The sequence below is a fragment of the Pteronotus mesoamericanus genome, unplaced genomic scaffold, assembly GCF_021234165.1.
Source record: "Pteronotus mesoamericanus isolate MK-2021 breed Mesoamerican mustached bat unplaced genomic scaffold, CSHL_Meso_final contig_502, whole genome shotgun sequence".
Lineage (NCBI taxonomy): Eukaryota > Metazoa > Chordata > Mammalia > Chiroptera > Mormoopidae > Pteronotus > Pteronotus mesoamericanus.
In genome coordinates, this window is record NW_026555187.1 from 5,060,716 (window position 1) to 5,080,547 (window position 19,832).

At 35.8% G+C, this 19,832-nt stretch overlaps 1 protein-coding gene across 4 annotated transcripts in view; it reads left to right on the top strand.

Moving 5' to 3' along the window:
* The window catches only part of PPP3CC (protein phosphatase 3 catalytic subunit gamma), an 80,019-nt gene that overhangs the window by 48,124 nt on the left and 12,063 nt on the right, over window positions 1–19,832 (top strand). For all 4 annotated transcript variants that reach the window (XM_054578970.1, XM_054578971.1, XM_054578967.1 and 1 more), the window contains exons 5-10: window positions 1,732–1,877; window positions 3,492–3,631; window positions 6,844–6,921; window positions 7,008–7,102; window positions 10,734–10,859; window positions 11,574–11,645. In XM_054578970.1, coding sequence (XP_054434945.1) covers window positions 1,732–1,877; window positions 3,492–3,631; window positions 6,844–6,921; window positions 7,008–7,102; window positions 10,734–10,859; window positions 11,574–11,645 — 657 coding nt within the window. The remainder of the gene's footprint in view (window positions 1–1,731; window positions 1,878–3,491; window positions 3,632–6,843; window positions 6,922–7,007; window positions 7,103–10,733; window positions 10,860–11,573; window positions 11,646–19,832) is intronic.

Here is a 19,832-nt window from a genome sequence, read left to right on the forward strand (position 1 = left end):
TCCAACACACTTTATGGCCAATTCTGGATATACTTCCAAAATAACCAAAATTTATAGTGTTCAAATGCAAAGCAGAATATCAGGATGTAATTGCAAGGAGATAGATACAAAGATGCATCCTTGTTCCTTGACTCTTGTTAACTTGAAAGTCCTAACTGAGGCAGCATACATTGTGAAATAGATGATGTAGCTGTTGTCATGGCGATGCAGAATGCTATGAAAGTTGCTCAAGGGACCTACAGACTCCTTAATGCCCTCAAACCCTGATCACCCCATAATATGCAGTAAAGAGAATCTTCTCATTCAAAGATGAAAAGAAAGCATTATAACCTCAAATGTAGCCCAGTGTTTTGCACATTCCTTTTGGGGATTTCTCTCCAGCCATTCCTGTCACCCATGAACCCCACTCTGCCCCAAATCTGGACCCATTACCCTTCATTTTATTCCCTAAAGCCTTGCCAAAACTGGGCTCTGATTACTTAAACATTTCTTTTCTAAAAGCTGGGAGATTACAGGAAGAAAATAAACATATAATTACCAACTAGGTAATCTGACTCACTTGCTATAGCTTTGTTGCCTGGATTCCTGTAGGCTCTGTCTCATCTTCACAGAATCTGGGAGGACAGGAGCTCGTGGTTCCGTAAGACCACCTGCCCATATGACTTCTTGCCTTCTCTACCAATGTGCACGTCCAGTCACGGCTTGACTTTTTGAAACCCAAGGCCAAGGAAGAGGAAAACATTCCTTTTCTTTAAACTAAAGCCATTTTCCTGTTTCCTATTACTTCATGAGCTGTCCTTTCTCTCTACCTGTGAAGACCCCACCCTCTGTACAGCAGAGTATTTCCTTGTTCTGTAGCCCCAACATGACAGTCACATCAAAATATAATTCATTAAGATCAACATTGTTACATAAAATAGAGAGCCAGGGCATAATTTGCTTAAAGATCGTAAAAGTCAAACAAAAAGATCATTGACATTTTATTGATGATTTTGAAAACTCCAGTTTCCATTTGTATACCTTCAGCACTCCCAGGGGGTCTTTTTAGATGCAACAAAATATTTAGATTCGTAAGACTACCGTGGGACATAGGTGACCTCCACCTACTTAGGAGGAGACTGTCCAGGAAGGGCGGCGCCAGGCATCCCTTTTCGGTGGCATTGTCCTCACAGGCCAAAGCAGTCCAGGGGTTTGCTGCCTTCACCTCCCTTTCCCTTATACCCTCCAAGTCACAGTTTGGGTGCAAAGGAACAATGTCCACATTGGGCACACTAGGGGGCCACCCTGGCTTTGAAGCCTGGTGCATCCCAAGCAACAATATCTCTTGTAAAACTTTTTTGGCATAGCTTCCCGGGTCCCACAAGGGACATACCTTATGAGTCCCTGCACTTAAAGAAGCCCAAAGCTATAGCTTCCCGCCAGCTGATTGTGTAATTTTTACCATAAGCACCGTTGCCCAATAACACAGCTGACATTCACCTTATCAGGTTTCCAGGGCAACAAAGCTAGAAAGTTAGTTCAAGGTCACTCTTGTGTTTAGAGTATGAGAGAGATTTTGTTTACTCCTTACCCACAACTTTTCAAAAATATCTTTACAAAAATGATCGTGTTTTCAATTTTGCCTGAAGTAAATGGCATTGAAGTAGCTTCATAATCTTCTGGCCTATATCCTTTTTCATATCTGATACATTTGAGCTTTTCTTCCTTTGACTGTTTTTCTTTTTTTGACAGGTCGGATCAAATATTCGGAACAGGTGTATGATGCATGTATGGATACATTTGACTGTCTTCCTCTTGCTGCTCTATTAAATCAGCAGTTTCTGTGTGTACATGGAGGGATGTCACCTGAAATTACTTGTTTAGATGACATTAGGAAAGTAAGTGATCTTTCATTATTTTATGGGGGGCGGTATACATGTACACACACACACACACACACACACACACACATATAATCTTGTTTTTTACTTCAGTCAGCTAATATGTTTTTACCGCTGAAAATGTTTAAATATAGATAATCAGAAGTAATAAAATGGAAATCACCTGTGATTTCATTATTGGGCGATAACTCCTGTTAACAAGTCGCTCTAAGTTTCAGAAATTTTCTGAAATTTCTAAAGAAATCTGTGCTTTTACCCACTAGAAACATACCTTTTTTTTTTTTTTTTTTTTTTTAGTATATTCCTGGAACTTGAAATTTTATAGCAGTGCCTAAGGAAGGAAGCCAGGGTTCTAATCCCTGTCCTGCCATTACTTCCAAAAGCTCGAACGAATCACTTAACCTCAGAGTCAGTTTTTTCTCTGAAATGAGGAAGTCAGAATGGATGGTCTGAACACTCATCCAGCTCTGGAATCCGCTGACTTGGACATTTTAGATGATACAGTTTAAGTGCTATACTTCCTGACTGGTGATTAGTATTTCCAGAATTCCATATCTTCATAGTTGAGAAAAGATGACCCGTCTTTTTTCACTTACACTGTTCTACAATGCTGTTGTCGCCCCTCTACCTTTATATATCTCACCTCTCTCCCGTAGGTACTAAAATTAAAGAGTTTTCTGTTTATAAAACTGGTTACTCTCCCCAGGATAAGAGGTGTGTCTATATGCACAGCTCTTTTGGCTACTTTATTATCTTTTAAATAACCAGCATTTTTCTTTTACCTAGTGAAGTTGTGAATTTTACAATTCTGAATCATTCTCAATTGATTGATCAATCGATTCCACTTAGTAGAAGTCCTCTTCTTGGCACTCAGCTACGCTAGTTACTTGTTTAGTGTTTTTTGGTTTTGTTCTGATGCTTTTAACCACAGCAGAAGTTAATAACCTATATTGAAATACCTCCATTGCATAGAAAAATGAAAGCCCTTTACAAAATAAAACCAGCACCCTTTAAAATAAAGTGATCTCCATCAGAGCGAGGTGAACAGCAAACAGAGCCACTGTCAAACCCTTACTGCTCTCTTGGGGGCGTTGGCCCACCCAAGCAGCCAAACTGAATTTTTCCCAGTCTTTAGAAATAATAGTCTATCTATCTGTGTAGTGGCTGATTTCCCTTTTGAATTAAATGACTATATATACTGCTTGCAAAATTAGGATGTAAGGGGCCCTTTTCTGTAGAATGGTTGGATAACAGAGACATTTATTTTTAAAAAATACAGGGTAGGGCAAAAGGAGGTTTATAGTTGTAAGTACACAAAAGGGTTTATTTTTGTATTCTTATTTATTAATTATTGTATTATTTTCCCTATGAACAGCTGTAAACGTACTTTTGCCCCACCCTGTATTATTTTTAAAAAGCTAAAAATTGTGTATCTAAATTTGTTAAATGTACATTTTCTTACAGGAATATCCTTTAGGGGCTTATAGCCATCTTTCCTGTTAGATTTTTGTGGGTAGAAGGGTTGTTGTGGGGTTTTTCCCCCCACACCAGTTTTCAGAAGCTCTTTTGCTTTCATGATTTTTCTTCTTTTGGCTTTTGCTTGTCTTCTAGTTAGACAGGTTTAAAGAACCTCCAGCCTTTGGGCCAGTGTGTGACCTGCTTTGGTCTGATCCCTCCGAGGACTATGGCAATGAAAAAACCCTGGAACACTATAGCCACAACACTGTCCGAGGGTGCTCTTATTTTTACAGGTAAGCTGATCCTCGGAATCATAAAGTTGAACCCCGTTTGATTCCCAGTCAGGGCACACGCCTGGGTTGCAGGTTCAGTCCCCAGTCGGGGTGCGCGTGAGAGGCAAGTGATCAGTGTTTCTCTCTCACATCAGTGTTTCTGTCCCTCTCAATGTCTCTCCCTTCCATCAATATAGCAATAAAAATAAAAATAAAATATTTTTTTAAAAAGTTGTAAAGCTGGGAAAGGAAATGGCAATATGTTTAATATAAAGTAGTTTATATTTGAATTCATGTAGTATAGGGATTTCTGTTTAATTATTTCCTTTTTTTAATACTTTATTTTTTATTGTACTTTTTCCTCTTACCATTTATCCCCCTTATACCCTCTTACAGCTCCACTGATCCTCCTTCCCCGACCCCTGCCATCACCACGCTGTTATTCATGTCCATGAGTTCTCCCTTTTTTTGGCTTGATCCCTCCACCCCCAGTGTTTAATTTTTTTATTAATAGAAGGCAGAAAACTCTTGCTTGTTTCTTTTGTTTTTTAATATTAGGTATTATGCCCTAATAAGTATAATACATGGAACATGATCGAGCAGAACATCTTGCAGTGTTTCAGTGTGTTGCCTGACACTAAATGATCTTCTAGATTATTTGTTCCCAAATATCACCTAGAGACTTTTTAAAAAAAGATTTCTTGGCTCTTCCCCGAGACATTCCGATTCAGTAGGTCTGACACAGGGCAATCCTGTTATTGTTTTTTTTAAAGCTCGCTGGCCTTTGAAACTACTGGTATAGGCAAAGATATAAAAAGAACAGAACGTTGTGAACTCAGGACATTTCCTGGAAGTTGGCTGTTGTCTTAAATCTCATATGTAAGCTTTCTGTGTGCTTTGCTGCTCAAAAACAGGGAGATATAGGAGAGTAATGAAGTCTAAATTTTTTAATCCCAATATTTTCTTATGACAAATAATGAATGTATTTAATCCTCTAAAAATCTATTAATTGCCTAAGATAATGCATTCATTAAATGAAATCCACATGTAAACAGTAAGAAGCCTCATTTTTACCATAGATTTAATATTCTTTAGCAACCATTTTTTATTCTTTCCTGCCAACTTTAGCAGTGACTTAAAATCACTGCTAAAATCATCAAAATCATCAAAATTTTACTTTCTTCACATTGCTTAAGATACTTCTTTATTGTTAGCACAATAAAAATTGGTTACAATTTCTGTGGAGGTCAGCTTGGCAGTATCTCTCAATTATAAATGCCTACGGCCTTTGATCCAGAAGTTCCACTTCTAAATCCTCATCCTGTAGCTACATAGTTGGTCTTCATTATTCACAAATTTTGTTTTGTATTGTTTCCCTACTTGCTAAGATTTATTTGTAACCCCAAAATCAAGGCTAACAGCACTTTCACAGTCATTCACAGACATGCACGTGTACAGAGTGACCAAAAATCTGTCACCCCCATGTGTTCCCAGCTGAGGTTGAACAAGGGGTTGCTCCGCCTTCTGTTTCAGCTCTCATAGCTTTCTGAGGCCTATTTAGTGTGACATTTTCCAAATTTTTTGTTGTTTAAAACAGCGGCAAGCACAGTATGAAAGTGCTGTCGATTGTTCCTAAGCACGAGAAGGCTTAGAGGTGCCTTATAAAGAAAATGCCTGTTTGTCACATAAGTTTGGTTCAGACATGAGCTATGGTGTTGTTTGGCCATGAGTTTCATGTTCATGAGTCAACGATATATATTAAATAAGGCGTCTTTAGTCAGAAACACATTTTTGTGTGTTTCTGACTAAAAGATTCTTGATTGGTTGATGAAAACGTTGTGACCAGAGGCGCACGGGACCCTGACCCTGAGTTCCCCCCGGGAGCAGCGCAGTGGTTCAGTGTTCGCTGACCCAGTGTTTGCCCAGCTTCACAGAGCAGGGCTGCTGCGAGGAAGGAGAGTCGCTCTACTTACACATGAGCAAGATGTCTGTAACAAGGTTACTCATTGCTGCATGATTTATGATGAAAGATTTAAAACAACCCAAATGTTCAGTAGAAGACTAGTTAAATAAGTTGTGGTACATCTAGACAATGGGATGCACCAGACAATGCAATGAGGCTGTTTTTTAAAAATGAAAAAAGAAAACAAACTATGCCAGTGTGGAATAATCACTAATGTAAAGTGAAAAAAGATCTCAGAGCTCTGTGTCCCATCTAATAATATTTCTGAAAGTCGGGGGGGGGGGTGTGTGTGTGTGTGTGTGTGTGTGTGTGTGTGTGTGTGTGTAAGTAATTGCTTGGAGACGAACAGCCTGCCTCTGAGAGTGGGCTCCAGGGAACCAGGAACACGGGCTGCCTCTGGGGTTGCTGGAGGGTGGAGGCAGGAAGAAGGGAGGTGTTTCACTGTATCCACTTTGGTATCTTTCCAAGAGATACCAAAATCTCTTTGGAATGTATGTATGTGAATGTACATACAGCCTCTTTTAAAAGTTAATTTTTTCTAAGGAGCACAATAAGAAACAAAGATTTAAACATAAGCTAAGTAACAGTTGGGTAACTCAAGGATAATTTTGTATTCTCTAGTTCTTATCAGGTATTTGTTATTCAGAAAGATAATAGTAAAGAATATGTTAGGAGTAGATGCCAGTATCTACTCCTAACATATCATATCTCTCATTAGAATAAGGTTAGTATATTTTCATTTATGCCTAAAATATTACTGCATAATATTATGTTGGTGTCGATATTACCTGTGAAGCTTTAAGTAGGTTCTTTAATTTTTCTAACGGTTTGGTAGTTTGAAAACAGCATGTTCAGTTTTTAGCGCGCGCGCACACACACACACCCCCCCCCACACACACCACACCACACCACACACACCACACACACACATACACCCCCCACCCCCTGCTACTTTTTTAAATATCAAAAGAGCAAGAAAAGTTTTGGTGTTGTGTTACTATTGTTATGGGTTAAAACAAAAAATTAAAAGGAAGGAGCCGTGTTTCTGTTCTAGAGTTGTCTATTATCTGCATATTTGAACTAAAATGAGGTATGTTAGTGAAATGGAAAAACGAATGATTATTGCTAAGCTATTAATAAAAGTTCAGTGATATGTAAAAGCTATAATTTCTAAACAAAATCAACTCATGCCATTCTAAGTTATTCCCTTCCTCCTATTAAAAATCAATTGCTTCATTCTGGATTTATGTTTTTTAATTTTCTTTTTCAGTTACCCTGCAGTTTGTGAATTTTTGCAGAATAATAATTTGTTATCAATAATCAGAGCCCATGAAGCCCAAGATGCTGGGTAAGTTATATTAAATATGTACTAAATATCACTGCAGAGTTGTTGCCTTTAATATCAAGACAGACGGGCTGTCATCTCTTTTCCAGGTATCGAATGTACAGGAAAAGCCAGGCAACAGGCTTCCCATCACTCATTACAATTTTCTCTGCCCCCAATTACCTAGATGTCTATAACAACAAAGGTAAAGGAGTTCAGCAATATTTGAGTTTGAATTTGTGAGTAAATGTGAGCTCTGGTTTAACCAAATGTATGTGTGGGTTTATATATATACATATATATGTGTGTGTATATATATGTGTGTACACATATATATGTATGTATGTACACACATTTTAAATAAGGAAAAAAGAGGTTTTAATTGAAAGAAAGACCAAGAAACTCAGAATTTGGGCTACTGCTTGGTTTTCATCTCCTGAAGATTATTGGGCTATTTGTATATATAAATAATGACCATAATGGGTCTGATTCGTACTACTGAATCAAAATATAAGAAAAATAAATTATTCCAGGTTCAAGTAAGAACCATCAGCATAAATTACTGGTTGAAGTGAGTTTATTTATTTATAACAATGCTTCAATAAAACTTCACTATTTGGCGTTTTAATGTTTATGAATTATTAAGCTATCTTTGCTCCTGTTGAAGAATGGTACAGGTAGAATGAGTAAAATACAAAAAGTGGGAAAAAATCTTAATTTTAGTCCAAGCCATTCCAGAAGCTAATAGTGTAACTCTAGGTAAGTCACAGAATCTCTGTAAACTTCAGTTTCCCATACAGAAAAAGAGGATTAGGCACACAGATGCTTTCAGGGCAAAATTCTACTTGTAAAACTGTATTCTATAATTAAAGCCTTTTTAAAAAAAATTTAACTTTTATGAGTCATAGTTTCTAAGTTTTGTTTCAGGACACCTGAAAACTTCATGCCTCTATAACTATTTTGTTGTGTATAAAGTATGACTATAAAATAATAGAACTTTTAAACAAACATGCCAGAACATATATACCCAAGTGAGTATTGTCCCTTTAAGTAGTTAACCTTGGGAGGCTATACGCTTATTCCAACAATGCTGCCATTGTTCAGAACGTTTTTGGAACTCCTCTTTTGGCATTGCCTTCAGAGTCTGCGACACAGTCTTTTGATAATATCCACAATGATGGGAAATCTTCGTCCTTTGAGGGTGGATTTGATTTTTGGAACAGCCAAAAGTCATTCGGAGTGAAGACAGATAAATAAGGTGAGTGATCAAGCTAGCCAATATCATTTGGGGTCAGAAACAAGGTATGATTATAAGGTAATGAGACTGGTTTTCCTTGTGTTGCTTATAAAATGGCTCTGGAGGCAATTCCAAAAGAGGAACTCCAAAAACGCTTTGAGTAACGGCAGTATCTTTGGATTAAATACACAGTAGGGCAGCAAGGTGTACGGAAAAGGGCTCTAAGCTAGGAGTCCAAAGTCCTGGGCTAGTCCTATTTCTCTTTAAATTCACAGTTAACAAGATAACTTCACTTCGCATTTAAGCTTACTTCACATTTAACAACACTTCCCTGAGCCTCAGTTTATCTTTAAAATTTACCTGTTATATAGGTTGTTGAAGATAAATTGGAATAATAAAAATTAAATTAAAATCATCAGACTGTAAATTGCTAGAATACGATAACATTCTACTATTATTGTGCCTGGTGTGATTGTATCTAAGGACCATGCTCATCTGATATATAAGGTCTGTGTGTTTGTAGTTGGTGCTTTCTTAAGTCTCATTACTTTATAGTCATACCTTGTATATGCAATTGGGGAAAGAAGTTTAAAAGAGGTGCACAATATACTTACTCTTTACTCTATTTAAAAGTCAGCTATGCATTGGCACATCACATTTAAACCGTACTTGGATCAATCATCTCAGTATACCCTTCAGTGACTTGCTGTTCATTTTTTAAAAAACATTTTTTTGACTTCAGTTCTTTCCCAGCTTTATATTTTCTTTTTACCTCTTGTCTTCCCTTCCTGAGTCTTAGCTGTCCTATAGTGCTCTGCTTCTCCCTAATTCCATTTCTTCTTATTTTTTCCCCTGATATTTCCAATGTTTTAGCAGATTGGTTTTGTTCTTGTTTTTTCCCTTATGAAGGTGTGCACTGCTTACACTGTTCAACTTCCTCAAGGACCTTTAGTGGTCCTGGCCTTCACCTCTGTGAGGCCTTGCGCGTCTCACTCCTTCTGTAACCTTACAGTTAAGAGTATTGCCTGCCCAGTGGATTTATCGCGTGCAGAGCTGAAACATACCGCCTAAGTCGGCAGCCGCTTGACTAGCCGCCAGTTCACTTTTTGCCCCATTCTAACCTGGTTTTGTCCTTGATGATCCCTTCAGTAAATTTGTAAGTCACAGTCCATGCCCTCTGAGTTTTCTGTAAGCTTTGACACGATTGGCAACTTTATCTTGGAACAGTCTTGTTCCCCTTGGAAGTTTCTTAGGCAGTTTTGTAGGGCAGAGGCAGAAAATGTGGCCCCTGAAATAATCTCTGGTGGTGTTCAGTTACTCCCCATACACACACCTCTTTTCTTGAAAAAGGCAACTCCTCCGTCTTCTACTGCAGCAGTTCTCTCTTGCATATTCTTTAGACTTACTGGCACAACAGGTATTTCTTAGTTCTTTCTACTGGTTATATGAAAGACCCTTAAGTCATGATTTTTAAAGATTTCTGTTTTTTGGTGTCTACTGGAAACATACCCTAGAGCAGTTTTTAAGCTCTAATTTTAATCATCCACTTGTTGAGACCTACCTCCCATCCCTTTTCCTGTGTAGATTGAGGGAATTGTTGAATAGTTATGTATCATGTAACCTAAATAAAACACATAGTGCATTAAAATAATGGAACATGTACATTGTAGTCAGTGTTAGGTTTTTAAGAGCTCGAGATTCTATTTTCATGCATTTTTCTTTATAATCTATGGTGTACATTTTAGACATTCAATAACTTATATTTGCAAGCACTGGGCTCTTCTATAATAAGCAGAGAAATAGAAACCAGGAGATGACCTCCATCTGTCATTTCTGGAGAGCTGTTATACACTAGTCTATTTATGATCACAGTGAGAATGACTGAGAGAATAATACAAACAACATTGCGTTGCTGATGGTGAAGATGAAGGAATTGGATTAAAACTTTTCAAAAGTAAAGAAAATAAGTTTGGTACCAAAGTATATGTATAAATGTATGAACTGGTTAATATTAAAAAAACATAGAGTTTAGCAATATACTGATTGTATATGGGAGAGATGGGCATTTTTTTACCTACTATATTGTATGTAGAGATTATTTAATCTACTTTGAACCTTGTAAATTATCCTAAATTTACCATCTGTAGATAACTCCCAGAGAGTTTATTAAAAAAAATCTTTGGCTCTGGCTAATGACTAGCAAGACAGACTGTGTCTGTTTGGTGAGAAATGGTTGCCCTCAAAGGAGAGCTGCGATGTTAACTACTTAGCATATAAAGGAAACTGCGACTGAATTTCCTCAGGTAGAACCTGAGGTTTCTGTAGGTAGTTACTGTGCGGTGATTCTGTGAAGTTGCAGAGCCCAGTTACCTTCGCTTTTCAGGTAACTTTGTTCCTTGGGATAATTCCTAAAAGAATGAACTGTGTATACTCATGAAATGCTTTAAGGTTTTCCATCTGCCCTGAAATACTGAGTCCTGAGTTTACAAGTGGAAAGTAAGTTCCTGAATTCCGTGTAGTTAGTACACACTGTACAGAACGTACCAGTTGCTGTGTCATGCTCCTCTGTGCCAGATTCTCTTGCTCTTTACCTTTTTAGCTGCTGTGTTAAAATATGAAAACAATGTCATGAATATCAGACAGTTTAACTGCTCTCCACACCCCTACTGGCTTCCAAACTTTATGGACGTTTTCACGTGGTCTTTGCCTTTTGTTGGAGAAAAAGGTAAGAGAACTAAAGCCTATGGACCATCCATTGTCTTAACTAGTGACCAGAGCACACTTTTATAGTTGCACGAGTCCTTTGATGACTCAGAAATGTTCATTCAGAGTTATCAGAAATGTTTTCTAATTTTCTATTTTTAATAAAGCTTTCTAAATGGTACTTAGTTGGCATTTAAATTATACTTTTAGTACATTATGCTTTTCTTATTCTAAATATCAATTTAGAGTAGCTGTCCTACTGTGAGCAAGCTGTTAAAATAACATGTCACTGTACCTTTCCTTCAGTGATTTCTTCAGTGATAAATAGGAAATATTGTCCTTAGAATTTTATTTGTGCACCTACATAAATACTCTATGCAACTATAAAATAAGCCTCTTGGACATAGGCCTGATGGCTTAACCTTTTTGCAAGATGGGAGGAAGCATTTTCAGGTACACATCAGTGAAGAAAAGGCTCTGGACAGTAGTCTAATGAAATCAAGTAATTATGCGATAGAATCTTCAAAGACTCCAGAGTGTTACTGGACCAAGTAACCTCCCCAAATTTTATATAAAATGGAAGGTCTACATGTAATGCTACTTGGTAGCTACTCTTAATAACCCAATGACAAGTCATTTTTATCTACGTTTATTTAACAAGTATGTTTATTTAGACATCATTTTGGAGAAAGTACCTTATTGTTTGAATTTGTGGCTGTTTTGTTTTGTTTTACAGTCACAGAGATGCTGGTTAACATTCTCAACATATGCTCTGATGATGAGTTGATTTCCGATGATGAAATTGAAGGTAAACTTGCCTTTTCCTCATTTGAACTAGAAATGAAGAAGTTTTGGTTTTGGTTTGAATTTGTTTTTAATAATTGTTTCCTTATTAAAAAAAGGAATTGTGTTCAATGTTTAAAAAATGGAAAAATACAGGAAGTCACAAATAAAAAATAAAGTCACCCATGATCCTATCATCTCAGATGTTATCACCACTGATAATATCTTGGTGTATATATATACTGTGTTAGCTTTTATCTTTGCATATATTTTTGTCCATTCTTTTTTCTTTTTAACAAAAATGAGGTTATATGTTAGTATCATGACATTTACTTCTTTTCGTAGACTAATTTTTAGTGGTTATATAGTGTCCATGTCAATTATTCTGTGTTTTAACCAATTCTCTGCTATTGGATATTGGATTTTTTCCAACTTTTTGTTTTAAGCCCACGGTTTTGAACTCTCACAGATAAATCATTGCACATTCTGTCAACAATCAACCTTTATTATATGCTTAATATGTATCAAGTCCTCTTTTGATCCTTACTTTCAATAAGCTTATATCCTAGTAGAGGAAAGACAGATAATAAGTATGTTAGATATTGATCTGTGGTATTAAAGAAAGCAGTATTAGGAAATGAACAATAACACTTTCTTGATTATTTCCAGAGGATAAGTTTCTAGAAATTAAACATCTGTGTTGACTAGTACTTAAAGTTTTGAATGGGATACTGATAACCTCTAGAAAGGCCATACCAGTTTACATTTTGTTTGTGATATGTAATTCACAGTGCTTTTCCCAATGCTGTTGATTATAGTTTTATAGTCTGGTTTTTGTAATTTTAATTTGTATTTTTATGATGACTAATGAACATTTTTTTCTTGTGTTTATTGATGTTTGTTTCTCTTCTGTGAATTGTCAACTCATACCTTTTGCCCATTTTTCTACTGGGTTATGTGCATTGTTTGTTTGTTTGTTTCTCTTCTTATTGGCCTGTGAGAGATCTTAATATAGTAATATTTTGTTGCACATGTAGCCAATTATTTTTTTCCCTAGTGTGTTGTGGGAGGTTTGATTTTAAAGGTATAGGTCCTAACTTATCTGAGAATTAAGAAGATCCTGGAAAGATGGTGGCACCTGAGCACAAACCTCTAGCTATCTCATTCTCTCCAAGCTCTGTGCTGAGGTGTTCACTCAACTATTAGGATAAACTGTCTACACAGTGGAGAAAGCCTACCCTGTTTAGAGAATATAGAGGAGAGTCCTACACAAATATCTACTTCAGACTTCATGGTGAAGGCACAGCGCACGTCATGCAGAGCCTGTGAGCACCTTCATGGATGAGACAGATGAGCACCACAAGGAAAACCACCCTTGAGCAAAAAGTGCAGCTGGGAAAAAATTAAAACAAAAATAAAAATTTAAGTTAGTGGAAGGTGAAATAGGTAAGACATAGAGTTAGGAAAATTTACATTCAGCTCACAGTGGAAATGGAAATTATTGTGAACTCTATTGTATGTATTAAAAAAGGATTTTTGATTATCATAAAGATATGCTTATGAAAGTATGCCAGAAATTGTATATGGAAATATTTGTTGAAGTATCACCTATAGCAGCAAAAGATTCAAAACAGTCTAAATGTCCCTCAGTGGAGGGAAGGGTAAATCAGTTAGGATGTCTCCGTATGATAGTCTCTCTCCATGGGATATACTTACGCAAGCCCCCTTTCTCCCCTCTTCTGGTTAGCTCCTGTCCAACTTACCGACTAGATCCCAAACCTCTCCTATCAATGGCATTAACTTCTCCTTAGCATTTGATAGAATCGCAATTTTACCTTTATTTATATTATTATAAGATTAATATATTTTACCCCCACTCAATTGTAATCTCCCTGAGTGCTGGGACGAAATGGGTTTTGCTCACCAGTATAGCCCTAAGGTCAAGTCTAGTGCAGTGAGCATAGTAGGTAAATATTTGTTGTTAGATTGAGTGATATAAAGTGCAATTAACTAGTTCTAAAAAAATGTAGAACTATTGGGGGCTGATAAGGAAAATCTATTAGTCTATTAAATGCAAAAGTAAATTGACAGAATCCTCTCATTTCCATTTTTATAAAGTGTGTGGATATAAGATGATATATGGTTTAAAATTTTGTTTTTGAAAGGAAATGAATAATAACTCTTTAGGTTAAGATGGTTAATTGAACATACTTCTAATTCCATTTCTTCCTGAAACCACACTAAAAACACAGTACAATTTTGGTTTTATTTAAGTGATATATAAACCATGGATTCCCACTTTGTAATGCCAGACTAGATAGTGTAAATCAACCCTCTTAAGACGACTATAAAAGCTAAACAAAATAGTTTTCAAATTCACACTAAAGGCATTCAGACAGCTAACAAAGTAATAAAGAATTACCAAGCTGAGATCTAGAAAAAGACATAAATCTAGAGAGGTACGACAGACATTTGGGACTGTTTCTTTCCTGAAGACATTCATGAATTTCAAAAGAGGGGGCTAAGAGGTTGAGCAGACCTCTTGACAGAAGCTCAAAACGCCGGGGTTCATGGCTAACCAAGGATAATGTGAGTGCCAGCAAGCTTCTGCTCGTTGGTTGGGACCCACAAAGGTTGCATCTGTGTGAGAGTAAGGGTTAACTGGGGATGAGCCTTCAAGTCATTTTAATCCCTGAAGTTTAAATAAGGTATAACTAGGAACCTGGCCAAAGCAAACCCCTCTAAGCTAAGATAACATCATGTAGGACCTTAAATTACCACAAAGAATCTTTCCCATATAATGTGTGGCTCACAACCAAAAATAACGAGGCATGCAAGGAGACGTGATGACATGAAGGAGAACCAGCAGAAAAAGAAAAAAAATAAAAACAGATTGCAGATTCTCCAGACATTGACCTTATCAGACCAAACTTTAACTGTGCTAAAAGAAAAAAAAGTGCTTACTGTAATCAAGAACATAAAAGACTAGATCGAAGATTTTGGCAGAGAACTGTAAATTATAAAAGGGAATGTAACAGAGTTGATAAAACACCAAAAGAAAATTCTAGGAATGAAAAGCAAAATAACAAATTAAAAAACCGAACAGATTAATTAACAACATATTTAGTAAAACTAAACAAAAAACAAATCAACTAGGTCAGAAGAAGCAATCTAGAATAAACAACAAAGAGAAAAAGTAAAATACCAAAAAGAGCACAAGAGACAGATGGTGCACTGAACAGGGCTTTCACCTGTGTGTTTGGGGCCCCAGAGATGAGAGAGAAGGGGGCAGAGGCAGTGTTTGAAGAGGGCACAAATAAGAAATTCTAAAACTGTCAAGACATTAAACCACAGATTAAGAAGCCCTGTAAACCAAAGGAAAATGAATACAAAGAAAACACTGCCAAGGCAGCACATCATAGTAAAGTACTTCAGGTGAAAGAAGAACCTCTTTAGGCAGCCAGAAAAAAGACGACTTCCAAAGGAGAACAATTAAACTGACAGTAGATTCTTAATGGAAACAGTAAAAGCAGGAAACAATGTAATGACATATTCAAAGCACCAGCAGATAATGGTAATTTAGGATTCTGTAGCTGGTAGAAATACCCTTCAAGAATGAAGAGGAAATAAGCATTTTTAGATACCCTACCATTAAAACATTTACTATTGAGAATTACCAGGAGACCCACACTAAATGAAACGTTAAAGAATATTATTTGAGCAGAAGGAAAATACAAGAGGGAAGCTTTAAGATTCTGGAATAAAGAAAAACAGTAAAAAATATGTGGGTAAGTCAAATGAATGTAGACTTTATTAAATAACAGTAATGTTTTATTGGACTTAAAAGACAATTAAAATAGGTGACAATAGTAATTGGCAGTGGGATAAACATAGTTAAAGTTTGTGAGTGAAATATATGTATCATCTGGGAAGAAGGGAAAAGTGTGTATTAATATTATACTTTGACAAATAAGAGATGCATGTTGTAAACTCTAGAGTAACCTGTAAGAAGAGAGATTTGTTTTATTTGGGCTTTTTTAGTATACAATTTTTAAGTTATTGAAAAATATAATGATAAAAAATAACCCAGAAGGAGGCAAGAAAAGAGGGAAGGTACATATATCACTAGGACAGATAGAATAAATAATGATAAATATATCAGTAATTTCCTTAAATGGATAAAAGGTTGTCAAGTAGGATATAAAGTAAAACTGTATTGTGTTTTATAAGAGACAAGTCTAAAACATAAGGATACAGAATATTTTCAAGTAAAAGGAGAATAAATATACAAGGCAAACACTAACCAAAGAAAAGATGTTGTAGATAGATTAGTATTACATGAAGTAGACTCTGAAACAAAAATAAGATGAAACGGTTTACATTTGTATGAAGTTAATAGCATGGCTTCATACTATATAAAGCAAAAAGTAAAAGAAAAACAATTAGAAATATCATCCAAATGATAGTGGGAGAATTTAACATATCTCTCAGTAACTGATGAATAAGCAAACAAAATTACGAAGGTTATAGAAAATAAAACAACACAATTAATGAACTTGACCTAATGGTCAAATTATACATGTAAAACCTTAAACACATCTTAACTGCAAGGTATTCTGGAAGCAATTTACATGAACAAATTATAAGTGTAATTTAGTTCACCTTTATACTACATTTTATAAAACCAGTGCTTAACAAAAGCAAAATGATTTTAATTTCAAAAAAGAACTTGAAGAATGCATCTAAAGCCATGCTTAAAGGAAAATTTGTATCCTTAAATGCAAAAGAAAGGTGGAAAATTAGCATTCATCTCAAGAAGTTACCAAAAGTAAATGGAATAAAATAAAAAGTTCAGAGCAGTATTAACAAAATAGAAAACACAATATAATACAGAAGTGCAGTGAAATAAAATGTGCTCTTTTCAAGAGACTAATAAAATGGATAAATCCCTACTAAGTCTTATCAAGTAAAACAGGTAAGACAAAAATAACGAATGCCAGTACTGATCCTACAAACATTAAGAAGGTAACAAGAATAGCCCTGGCTGGGTAGCTCAGTTGGTTGGAGTGTCATCCCAATATCCCGAGGTTGTGGGTTCAATCCGTAGTGTGGGCACACACAAGAGGCGGGCACAAAAAAACCCCAGAATTTATTTATTAAAAATAGTGCATTTATACTTACATGTTTAAACTTTAGTCACCTTCAAAGTACTCCCCATTTGATGCAATACACCTATTGAGACATTTTTTCCACTGCTCAAAACAGTTTTTGAACTTGATTTTGATGTCTTTTAGTGCTTCTGCCATTTTTTATTTCATCTCTTCCACATCAGCAAAATGTTTCCCTTTAAGGACATTTTCCATTTGGGGGAACAAAAAAAAGTCACTTGGGGCAAGACAGGGTGAATAGGGAAGGCGGGGCATGGGTCATGTTGTTTTTGGCCAAAACCTGCTGAACACTCAACACAATGTGGGTAGATGTGCTCATAAATCACCCATCGTAAAATGGGCAAATGTGTTGAAAGAGCCTTCAAAAAAAATTCACTGAAGCCGAACATACCCTCTCACAACAACGCCAGCTGATACACTGATACAGGTAGGTTCCTAGAACACTCACTTAGTCGGAGGAGTCTGTACTACAAGGGGCCTACCCTCCAGAAGGTAATTCCGTTTTTTGAGGTGATCCCCTCTTGTACAAGAATCAACCAGCAAATGCATGGATAGGTGAAGTAACAAATGATGTTTCTCTCCCTCTAAAAATCAATCATTAAAAAATATATAGAAAAGAAAGTAACAAGAATAAATATATACTGTAAATTTAAAATTTATATGAAATGGATAGATTGCTAGAATAATTAACTCACCGAAACTAACACAATATAAGAAATATTAATCACATGCCTACCAAGAAATAAGGGCTGTAATTTTTAATTTTCCTATGAATAAAATGCCAGGTCCAGAAAACTTCAACACATTTACCAAATAGTTAAAAAAGAGACAACACAAATCTTACACAAATTATCCCAAGAATAAAAAAGATATGCTCATATAATGAGGCTGGTATGACTGTGATACTAAAATGTGACAAGGACATTAATATAGATATAATTCCTAAACAAAACCTCAGCAAATTTAAACTAACAATATACATAAAAGATTTATGCCACCCAACAAAGTTGCTGTATTCTAGAAATCTTAGAAGATTTAACATTCAAAATTCAATCGGTATATACTGGAATATATGTAGTGGAAATAGTTAACAATAATGGAAACTAAGGTGTATAAGGGAACTCTTTATACTGTCTTTTGCGTACAACTAAACCTATTCTAAAAATTAAAATTTTATTTAAAAAAACAGAATAATTCCTTGCATTTACAGAAAAAAGGGAAAAAAAGCATATTTTCTAGTAGATGTAGAAACAGCATTAGATAAGGTTTATCTTTCATTTACAATGGATCTCTTAAACTAGGTTTAGAGAGGCATTCTTTAATCTGACAGACAAAGATGCTGGCTATCAATACCTCCATACTATATCATATTAGAAGTTGTATCCAATACAATAAAGCAAGAAAAAGAAATACAAGATATAAAGCTTGGGGAAAAAAGAACAAAACTGTCATTGTTATAGGTGATATGGTTGTGTACAGGGAAATTTAAAGAGTCTATGGATTAATTATTAGAATCAATAAGTGCAGGTAGTAAACCTGCTGGTTGCAAAGTCAGTAAGTAAAAATCATTTGTATTTATATTTACCAGCAACAAACAAAATGAAAATTTTTAAAGATGCCATTTAACAATAAATTTAACAAATGATGTGTGATACCTTTAAGCAACAAACTGTAAAATATTGTTAGAGAAATTGATAGCAGTCTAAATAAATGGAAAGAAATATTGTGTTCATGGGTTATTGGAAGATTCAGTATTGTAAAGATAAAAATTATTTCCAAATTGACCTATGGATTCATAGTCAAATATTAACAAACAATTTGATTCTAAAATTTATATGGAAACTCTAGGGTTAAATTCTAAAGTTTATATGGAAATAGTCTTGAAGAAGAATAAGGTGGGAGGTCCTGTTCTATAGGATATCAAAGATTACTCTGTAGCTGGAGTAATCAGAATGATTAGTGCAAGACCAGACAAACACTAAAACAGAATGAAGAATCCAGAAATACAGTAGATCCACACATATATGGACACTTGATGTCATCAGAAGCAGTGCTGCAGAGTAGTAGGAAAATGATGGTATTTTTAATAGACGGTTTGGAGATAATTTGAGTAAAAATTAAACCTAACCCCTATCATATTCCAAGCACAAAAATAAATTCCAGATAGATTAATACATTCAAACATGAAAGGCAAAGCAGTAAAGCTTCTAGTATTTACAATATAATATAGAGTATCTTCATGACCTTAGGGTAGAGGAAAAGTTTTTAAACCAGATGCAAAAAGCACTAACCAGACAGACACTATGAATAACTTGGACTATGTTAAAAGTAAGGACTTAGGTTTATCAGAAGACTTTATTAAGATTGGGAGAGGACATTTGCAGCACAACCGGCAAATGGCTCACTTGGCAGAATATATAATGAACTACACAGATCAATCAGATGAGATTTGAACAGCACCTCACAAAATGGGATATCCAAGTGGCCAGCGAAAATATGAAGAGATATTCAACCACATCAGTAATTATGAAAATGCACATTAAAACAATGGATGATTTTAGATACCCACCACGCTGTCTAAAATTAAAGATGAGTGACACCAGGTGTTGGCCACAATGTGAAGCAGCAGGAATGTCACACGCTGAGGCCTAAGTTGGTGTGCCCACTTTGGTGGGTGATGCCGAACTGTTAGCCGAAGTTGGACATAGGCACACCGTATAGCTGAACATTTTAATTATAGGAATAAACTTAACAGAAATATGTGCAGTGAAGAAAAATGCACAGGAATATTCATAGCAGCCTAATTCAAAATAGACAAAAATTAGCATCAGCCCAAATGACCACTGACAGTAAAAAGGAGAAAAAAGTTGTGGCGTATCCACATAGTGGAATTGCATACAATCATGACAGTGAACCACAGCAACAGGGAAGGTGTGCATGAAGCTTACAATGTTGAGCAAAAAGAAGCTAGACACAAATGCACATATTTGTTCCAATTACATCAAGCTCAGAAACGATGAAAACTGGGGTATTGGTGCACGCGT